The sequence below is a fragment of the Sorex araneus genome, chromosome 1 (genome assembly GCF_027595985.1).
Source record: "Sorex araneus isolate mSorAra2 chromosome 1, mSorAra2.pri, whole genome shotgun sequence".
Classification (NCBI taxonomy): domain Eukaryota; kingdom Metazoa; phylum Chordata; class Mammalia; order Eulipotyphla; family Soricidae; genus Sorex; species Sorex araneus.
Genome location: NC_073302.1, coordinates 149,365,188 through 149,374,495, shown reverse-complemented (window position 1 = coordinate 149,374,495; position 9,308 = coordinate 149,365,188). Strand labels below are relative to the sequence as shown.

General features: G+C 49.4%; 1 protein-coding gene across 1 annotated transcript in view; it reads right to left on the bottom strand.

Annotated features, from left to right (window-relative positions):
• Nucleotides 1–1,063: 1,063 nt before the first annotated feature.
• Nucleotides 1,064–9,308, bottom strand: part of MCCC2 (methylcrotonyl-CoA carboxylase subunit 2) — a 67,804-nt gene continuing 59,559 nt past the window's right edge. Inside the window, exons 16-17 of the mRNA XM_004608500.2 lie at nucleotides 6,580–6,665; nucleotides 1,064–2,995 (exon numbers count right to left, since the gene is read on the bottom strand). Of these exons, the coding sequence (XP_004608557.2) occupies nucleotides 2,878–2,995; nucleotides 6,580–6,665 (204 nt within the window). The 3' untranslated portion in view covers nucleotides 1,064–2,877. The remainder of the gene's footprint in view (nucleotides 2,996–6,579; nucleotides 6,666–9,308) is intronic.

The following is a 9,308-nucleotide window of genomic DNA, read 5'->3' as shown; positions in this document are numbered from 1 at the left end:
GGTACTTATTTCTACTATTCTTGGGTGTTAAGTCTCCTACTCTGTTATTCTATATTCCACAGATGAATATAGAATACAGATGAGTACAATCTTTCTATGTCTGTCTGTCTCTTTCACTTAGCGTGATACTTTCCATGCTGATCCACTTATATGCAAAATTCATGATCTCCTTTTTTCTAACAGCTGCATAGTATTCCATTGCATAAATGTACCAAAGTTTCTTCAACCAGTCATCTGTTCTAGGGCACTCGGGTTTTTTCCAGATTCTGGCTACAGACACAAATTTTAACCGAAAATGGTAGTTTAGCTTTTAGGCCACAGCCAGTGGTGCTATTTTTTTTTTTTTTGCTTTTTTTAAGGTCACACCTGGCAATGCACAGGGGTTACTCCTGGCTCTGCACTCAGGAATTACTCCTGGCGGTGCTCAGGGGACCATATGGGATGCTGGGAATCGAACCCAGGTAGGCCGCGTGCAAGGTAAACGCCCTACCCGCTGTGCTATTGCTCCAGCCCCAGTGGTGCTATTTTCAATTCAAAATACTATGTGCCCACTGGGAATGCTCAGTGGTGAGGCAGAAGGCCACAAAGTCAACCTCCAACACTATACTACACACCAAGCACAATATTTTGTCTTGGGTGGGGGGCGGGGGGGGTGCAGGGAGACACCAGAGTGGTGCTCAGGAGGCACAGGGGCCGCCTCAGTGATTCTTGGCCGCCTGTGGCCGGCAGTTCAATGTGAGGGCCCAAAGACTCGGTGCTGCTCAGGCCACCCTGCCACACTCAGAGCCTCCAGGTCACACCCAGTGGTCCTCTGGGGTCTACTGCATGCAAGGCATGTGCCCTAACCCCTGAACTACCTCCCTGGCCCCTAAGTTCAGTCTGGTGTTTCTGTGAGATCTTAGATGCCAGAAACAAGTAGAACTCCTGGTCATCATAACAACCATAAGAAAAAAAAAAGAAATGGGGAGAGTAAAAATAAAGACCACACACACACACACACACACACACACACACACACACACACACACACACACGTGTATATATACATATAAATCTTTTCTTAGTGAAGGAACTGGATGGCCCAATAGGCAGCAAACATGCTGTGCATACAGGAGGCCCCAGTCTGAGGCCACCACCTCATGGTCCCCCCCCCTTAGTGCCACCAGGAACAACCATACAGCACAGAGATGGAAGTAGCCACAGAGCACCACCAGTGTGACCTGCCAAAAATGTAAGATTTACTGTTTTCCCTTTCTCTTTTTTTTTGGGAGGGAGGCGGTTTGGGGCGGATGGGTACCCAGTGATGTTCAGGGCTTACTCCAGGCTCTGTGCTCAGGTATCACACCTGATTGTGCACAGGGGACCATATGGGATGCTGGGATTGAACCTGGATCACCTGTGTGCAAGGCAGGTTTCCTACCCACTATACAATCATTCTAGCCCATGTTCCTTCTTGAAACATGACCTCTCAGTGCTGATCATCTATGTGTACCCACCTCAAAATTATGACTCCCTGGTACACAAAAAGGCAGTCTTGCATGAACACACAAGTTTCAGAAACACTGATTTTATTAGGAACGCCTCTGATACTTTTATTCACCATATGATAGATCACTTGCATTTCAAAGCCATGTGATTTGAGCCTAGTGACGACAATCTGCTTCTTTCCCCACCCCCACTCAACCCATCTGAGCAACTTGAAAGACCAGGCACTGGAGATCAGGGCAAAAAGAGTCAAGAGACATTGATACCCACCATGAGTGTGTGGCGGGGGAGTGGACGGTGCTGGGCAAACACAGACCAAGGCCTGCCCCACCCAGAGCAGGACCGGGCACAATGGCTAAGTGCTGATGAAGAAGGGAGAGGCAAGAGGAGGCCCTCGGGTGGGAGACATCCTGTGGGTTCACAGAACCGGGCAGAGTCTAGCATAGCTAGATCCCGAGTCAAGACCGAGCTGACGATGAAGAGGAAGGAAACAGCAGGGGTTGGCACTTCAGCAGGGGTCTCGGGAGATGCCACAACAGGATGAAGTGTGTGCCTGCCCGTGTGAGGCCCTGAATTCCACCCCTGGCACCGCATGCTCAGGCTGACCCTTTGAGGCTTCTCCTACTGAATCTACTTCAAATGGCAGAGAATGAGAAAATACTTTTGTGCAATCTGTATCCTTTAGAAAAAGAATAGATTCATAGGCTCTGAGTTTAAATTCATTAAAACAGTGACCTGGAGGTGGACGGGAGAAAAAGGGGGCCTATGAAGGTGCTGGCTGAGAAGAGCTGGGAGGCTGGAGCAAAACCTAGAGAGGCCTGGAACAGCAGCAGAGAATGGCATTTGGAGGAGGAGGGCGTGTGGAGTGTTTGGAAGGCCGCATGCATGAGAGCAGAGCCATGAGACCCAAAGTGGCACAGCCTTGGAGAAGGCTGAGGGCAATGGAACAAGGAGAGCCAGGTGGCACACAACGGAAACTCTGACTCTTAGAAGAAATAGAGATTTTTTAAAAGAGTGTGTGAAAAAAAATCGTGCACGATCAAAATGATTTCAGTGGAATACTTTCATAACCTCAGAGATTGGAATCAGCAAGATAACGGAACTCTTCCCACTATTAAGGAAGAAGAACTCCATGACTCTCTTCATCGACGGGTGGGACAGCTGCAGAAAACTCTGAGAACATTTACAGGAATTTAGGGTCATCCATCAATTACCTTACTGCTTTTTAACTTAGAAAAGTACAATGCACTGTTAAAAAAAAAGAAAGAAAGAAAAGAAAAGATCTTACTATAATAACCTCCACTCGTTTGTTTGTTTTTAAGTCTAGAATGTTAAGGCTACTGATGCGTTCATTTTGGGCACATGTCCAACGGAAGCTGCCTTAGACTGCAGTTACATCCTCAAGACGCCAAAGTCAGTCTTCGGGATGGGAGCGTTGAGGGCGGCGCTGAGGCTGAGACCCAAGACGAGTCTGGTGTCCGCGGGGTCTATGATCCCATCATCCCACAGCCTGAGAGAGAAGACGACAAGAGTTATCAAGGACCCCACCTGCACTTAGGCACTTAGCCATGCCTGACCTCTATACCCAGAAACACCAGAGTCCCCTCAGTTCAGGCACGGCCGTCCTGACCAGTCAACCAGTGCCATCACCTCATACAACGGAAACCTCCTTCAATGAAGGGGCAAAGGGAGGAGGTGAAATGCCAAGACTTCCAGGGCCAGAGCAGTACCCACTGCACTATCCCCCCAGCCCTGAAGTCCTGGCACATGGCCGACTTGGGTTCAATCCCCGGCACCCTATATAGTCCCTTGACCACCAGGAGTGATCCCTGAGCTCAGAGCCAGGAGTAAGCCCGGAGTAGTGCCAGGTGTGGCCCCCAAAACAAAACAAAACAAAAAAGAAAAGAAAAGAAAAAAAAAGAACTGCCAAGACTTCCCTGCCAGGTCCCACTGAATGTAATACGGAGCATATAGGTCCAGGAGCTGCTGTAATACAAAACCCTCAAACAAATCCCTGAGTCTAAAGTATTTCTACTGGTATCAGAGAAGACGTTCTTCTGCCCACACAAACACACAAATCAAGCTGATGTCCTTCCCATTACTGAAGTATAGAGACACTTAAGCCTGCGAAATGATCTCAAACCAGTTTCTATGAACAACTTTCAAACTCTTAAAAAAAAAACTTGAACAGACTTCAGTATAGTTTTATCAATAAAACATGGGCATATTTAATTCTTAAATTTTTGCAGCAATAAGAAATATAAGTTTTGAAACTGCTTGCAACAGAAACTCAAGCAGACATTCTAGTTCACTTTGGACCGATGACTTAAAATTGATAAAGAGGAATGAATGAGAGAGATCGGCTTTTAGAGGCACTCTGAGTAGGGGGCACTCTGCTTACTAACAACAAACTGCCCTCAGCATCCGGACAGAGCATCAATTTTTAAACATGCTCACAGTGACGGACCATGCATCAGATCTTTGCCCATAAAACATTCATAATAGAGACCTGAGGTATCCACAGCTAATTAAAAAAAAAAAAGGGCCATTGCTGTAATTTGTATCCAGGTCAATTGATCACACTCCCTTCTGAGGCCTGCAGCAGAGAACACAGCAAGAGGCTGATTCACTGATGGACACTGAAAGATGGTTCCCATGGCTGGGGAGATGGCTTGAAGGGCTGGGGCACGTGCTTAGCATGCTGCAGCCCCAGGTTCAATCCCCAGCACCACTAGAAGAGATCTCTATCCCCTCATCATTGATCCAGGAGTAGTTCTTGGGTGCGGCCCCTCCCCCCAAATGATGGCTTTCCAAAGAGACCCTAGTGATCTATATGCCTGGTGAGAGTCTGATGTAATACCCACCAAGCAGAGGAAAATGAGTGTACTCTATGTCCGGGTGGAGCAGGACATGAGGGTCTACAGGAGCCATAGGACAGAGCTCCCCAAACAGAGAGCTCCAATTTACATTTCACAAAATTTACAATTTACAAAAATACATTTTCTCAATTTTTTTTTTAGGCCTCGGAGCCTAAAAAAGACTTGCACTGGCCTGGCAATCCTTTTGTCTTTGAAAAAATCCTTGACTTTGCCACCAAGTGCTTCAACACAAGAGCTGGGCAGGATGGAGAAATGTGCAGAAACCCTGCTGTCTCTCCGCCTTTGTTTCCAGAGATGAGTCTACCCGGGCCATTTGCTCTCCAGCCTATAATCCACTGAAAAATACTAACGTCAGGTGGAAATAATAAAGGATCCAGACTTTCTCAGGAGATGACTTATCTCCGCCAGGGCTGAAAATCCAATGAATGGCTCACACAAAATATGCCGTTTTTCAAAATTTAATACTGCGAACTTCCACCAAAAATCTTCCACTAAAAAAAAAAAAGAAATAAAGAAAGAAAATAGAGAAGAAAAACTCTGAGTATATAATGTACATTTTCTCAAGCCTTTCCCATGGTTTCCTATTTCTTTTTTTGCTTTTACTGGCTATTGTGTGTTAACGTGACGGTTTAAAGAAGAATGATTTCTTTCTTTCTTTTTTTTTTTTTTTTTTTTGCTTTTTGGATCACACCTGGCGATGCACAGGGGTTACTCCTGGCTCTGCACTCAGGAATTACCCCTGGCCGTGCTCAGGGGACCACATGGGATGCTGGGATTTGAACCCGGGTCGGCCACGTGCAAGGCAAACGCCCTACCCGCTGTGCTATCTCTCCAGCCCCAAGAATGATTTATTTCTCAAAGACTAAAGTTTGTTCTTTAAGAATATTTAGTCAGGGGCTGGAGCAATAGCACAGCGGGTAGGGCGTTTGCCTTGCACGCGGCCGACCCGGGTTTGATTCCCAGCATCCCATATGGTCCCCTGAGCACCGCCAGGAGTAATTTCTGAGTGCAGAGCCAGGAGTAACCCCTGTGCATCGCCAGGTGTGACCCAAAAAGAAAAAAAAAAATTTAGTCATTTGGGGGGGGGGGTAGAGTCACACTTGTCAATGGACAGGGGTTACTCCCGGCTCTGCACTCAGGAATTACTCCGGGTGGTGCTTGGGGACCATATGGAATGCTGGAAATCAAACCAGGTCGGCCTTGTACAAGGCAAATGCCCTACACACTGGGCTATCACTCCAGCCCCAAGAATATTCAGTCATTTTTTTTTCCTTTTTGAGTCACACCTGGCGATTCACAGGGGTTACTCCTGGTTCTGCACTCAGGAATTACTCCTGGCGGTGCTCGGAGACCATATGGGATGCTGGGAATCAAACCAGGATGGCTACGTGCAAGGCAAATGCCCTACCCGCTGTGCTATCGCTTCAGCCCCAAGAATATTCAGACTTTACACGGAATGCAATAAATCATCATGAACAACTTAAAACAATAAAAAAGAACATTCGGTCTTTATAACCCCAGTGCCGAGAGCAGGGCTATGTCCCAAGGACTGATGGAAAGATTGTCCTGAGTTTTCTCCCGAGTTTTCTCCCTCGCCCTCATCTATCAGAAGCTCATTAAGCAGGACACAGATCTTTCCTTTGCTCCATCTGCCCAGGGGAAGAGAGGAGATGCCTCTTGTTCCATTCTTCAGAATAAAGAAACGCTGTGGCTGCTGACAAGGAGAGGCTGCAAGCACACTCGGGGGTGTGCACTGATTAGCTCATCAAGGGGCAGAAGAAACAGCCCGGGGAGCAGCGCCCAGGCTGAGGGAATGACAGCGCTGACACACAGCCCAGCTGCGGCAAACCGCCTTCTGCGCCCAGGGGCTCACTGCTAGGTGCCAGTGGGCACGCCCGCCACCACCGCTCGGCTCCTAGCAGGGAAGAGCCTCGTCCCCTGAGAGTCACCAGGCCGGGGCTCTGGGTTTGACGCAACGATGAGAAATAACTGCTCAAAGTGCCTGACCCCCACTGGGGCTCCCCCCTGCCCCGACACCTCCACTGGGGTGGGTCCTGGGTGCCCAGATAGACTGTCCGAGAGAAGGGGCATTCCAGCCGCTGGAGGCGGGGGTCTCCATAGGACCTGGGGGTGTGCAGGGGGGCGGGGGGCTGCGTCCTTCCCTGCTGCTCAGCCACCCATGGGGCCGCCACTCTGGCCGTAGTGGGGTCCCCACCTGGCGCTGGAGTAGTAGGGGTTCCCTTCCTCTTCAAAGCGCTTCATGATGGGCTCTTTGAGAGCAGCCTCGTCCGCACTGGAGAACTGAAAGAGAAGGGCAGGAGTCAGTTGGCTGAACCCAGGAGCACCGCTGGAGTCACCCCAGAGAAACTCAAGAATAAGGGGGCCCCTGTTTTCTGAATATAGAGCTCGCACCCCCCCAGGGCACTCAGGTCTCCAGCCTGCCATGGAAAGCTGGACTGGGGCATGAACAGTGGCCAGACGGCGACTTACTAGGCCACGTTCCTTTAACAGCCTCGGTTTCAGAAGACAGGAAGATAGGGGGTCTTCACTCAAAATAAACACACTTTAAAAAAAAATGTGAGGCTGGAGCGATAGCACAGCGGGTAGGACATCTGCCTTGCACGCGGCTGACCTAGGTTCGATTCCCAGCATCCCATATGGTCCCCGGAGCACCACCAGGAGTAATTCCTGAGTGCAGAGCCAGGAGTAACCCCTGTGCATCACCGGTGTGACCCAAAAAGTAAAATAAATAAATAAAAAATTATGTAGGCCCCCGAGTATAGGGAGGTGAAGGAAAGAAAGTGGAGGGAAGGGGGAGAAGAGGCAGATAAGAAGCAATAGGGGTCAGGTCAGGGGACTAAGGTACAAAGGCAGTGTTCAGGAATGACAGAGCCAAATACCAAACAACAGAGTCAACAACACTGAAATTAAGACACCCGAACCTGAACAACTGGGCAGGCTGGGGTGGAAGGGGTGTGGGGGAGAGAGGAGGGAAGCTGGAACATTGGTGGAGGGAGCTGACACCGGTGGTGAGATCAGTGCTGCGATATTGCATGTCTAAAACTCAACTATGAATACCTTTGCTGACCACAGCACTTTAGTATACTAACAAACAAAAATTTTAAAAAGGATAAATAATGTAGGGATAAGGAACAGGGCTCAAGGGACAGGGCGTAGGCTTTGCATGTGTGAGAAATGTTGAGTGTAACTATCAGAGAGAAGACATCATGTAAACCCCCCCATGGGGTACCCCCCAAACAGCAGCAGCAGCGGAGCAGCTAGAAACCATTGGAAAACAAGAGAAAGGGAGCAAAGCATCAATCACACCTGCATCACCTCCCTGGTCCGTTTCCCTGGGAACTGTAGCAATTTCCTCAATGTAAAGAGAGTTTGTCCATCATTATTGCCACAGGAAAAGTGATGACGAACTCAGACATAGAAGTCCTTATGCCAACTAATTCTGAAACCCTGAGAAGTATCTGCAACTTAAAAACATTAATTCCAGGGGCCAGAGCCATAGTACAGCAGGAAAGGCACTTGCCTTGAACATGGCTGACCCGGGTTTGATTCCTGACACCACCTATGGTCCCTGATTCCTTCTAGGAGTGGTCCCCAGAGCACAGCCAGGTGTCCCCCCCTCCACAAAAAAAATATTGCGGGGGTAAGGAGATACCTCAGTGGTCAGGAGCGCCTGCTTGCAGGGGCTGGGCCATGAGATGTAGCTGCTGCTCCCTGCCTCCCTTTCCCGCCCAGCACGACCGAACATGGCCCTTGATGGTCCCAGCACAGGAAGCGATGGGGGGGTAGGTCCCTAGCACTGAACTGCCCCGTCCGGTTGTCCAGGATGGTAGGAAGTGGCCCCAAGTGGCCCCTAAATACCTCCTGTAAGGCTCCCAAAGAAAAAACATTTCATGACACACATAAGTGGGACCTTTCATTTTTTGTTCTTTTTTTTTGCTTTTTGGGTCACACCCAGCGATGCTCAGGGGTTACTCCTGGCTTTGCACTCAGGAATTACTCCTGGCAGTGCTTGGGGGACCATATGGGATGCCGGGGATCGAACCCGGGTTGGCCAAGTGCAAGGCAAACGCCCTACCCGCTGTGCTATCGCTCCGGCCCCTTTTTTTTTGTTTTTTGTTTTTTTTGCTTTTGGGGTCAACCCAGCGATGCTCAGGGGTTACTCCTGGCTTTGCACTCAGGAATTACTCCTGGCAGTGCTTGGGGGACCATATGGGAACAAGTGGGACCTTTCAAATTAATCCAAACTTCCCTATGTGTCTGAATAGTTTCATATCATTTATAGTCAAGAGTTTGGAAGACAAAAGCACTAAAATCAAGTACTTTCTTCTTTGCTTTTTTTTGTTTATTTTCGGGCCACACCCAGCAGTGTTCAGGGCTTTCTCCCAGCTCTGCACTCAGCTCACTCCTGGCAGTGCTCAGGTGCTCAGACGGGCTGCTGGAGATCAACCCCAGGTGGGCTGAGTGCAAGGCAAGCGCCCTACCAGCTGCCCTCTCTCTCCGGCCCCACGAACGTTCTCTTCATGTATGCAACTGAGGAATTCCTCTCTCTGCTCATCAGTCTAATCAAAGAGCAGCTCCTGAATCAGAGGGGGCGGGGCTGGACTTTAGGGCGTGTCGCCAGAGCATCAGGGAGAATCTCAAATTTTCCTGTTAGTTTTGGGACAAGGCAGAACAGCTCTGAAGTCTCGGGGCCTCTAGGGCTGGCAGGTGAGGGTGGGTGCACTTTGGGGGAGTCAGGAAGCACCCCCCATTCTATACCCGCCATTCCACAAATGAGATGATCACTGTGATCACACAGGAAGGGCGGGTCTGAGAGGGCAGCGCCTAGCGGAGCACACACCTCAGCAACCCCAGGGCCGGGACTCAGTGGTACCAGACACCGAGGCAGAGCTCAGGGGGATCTCTAGAGAGAAACACACTAAG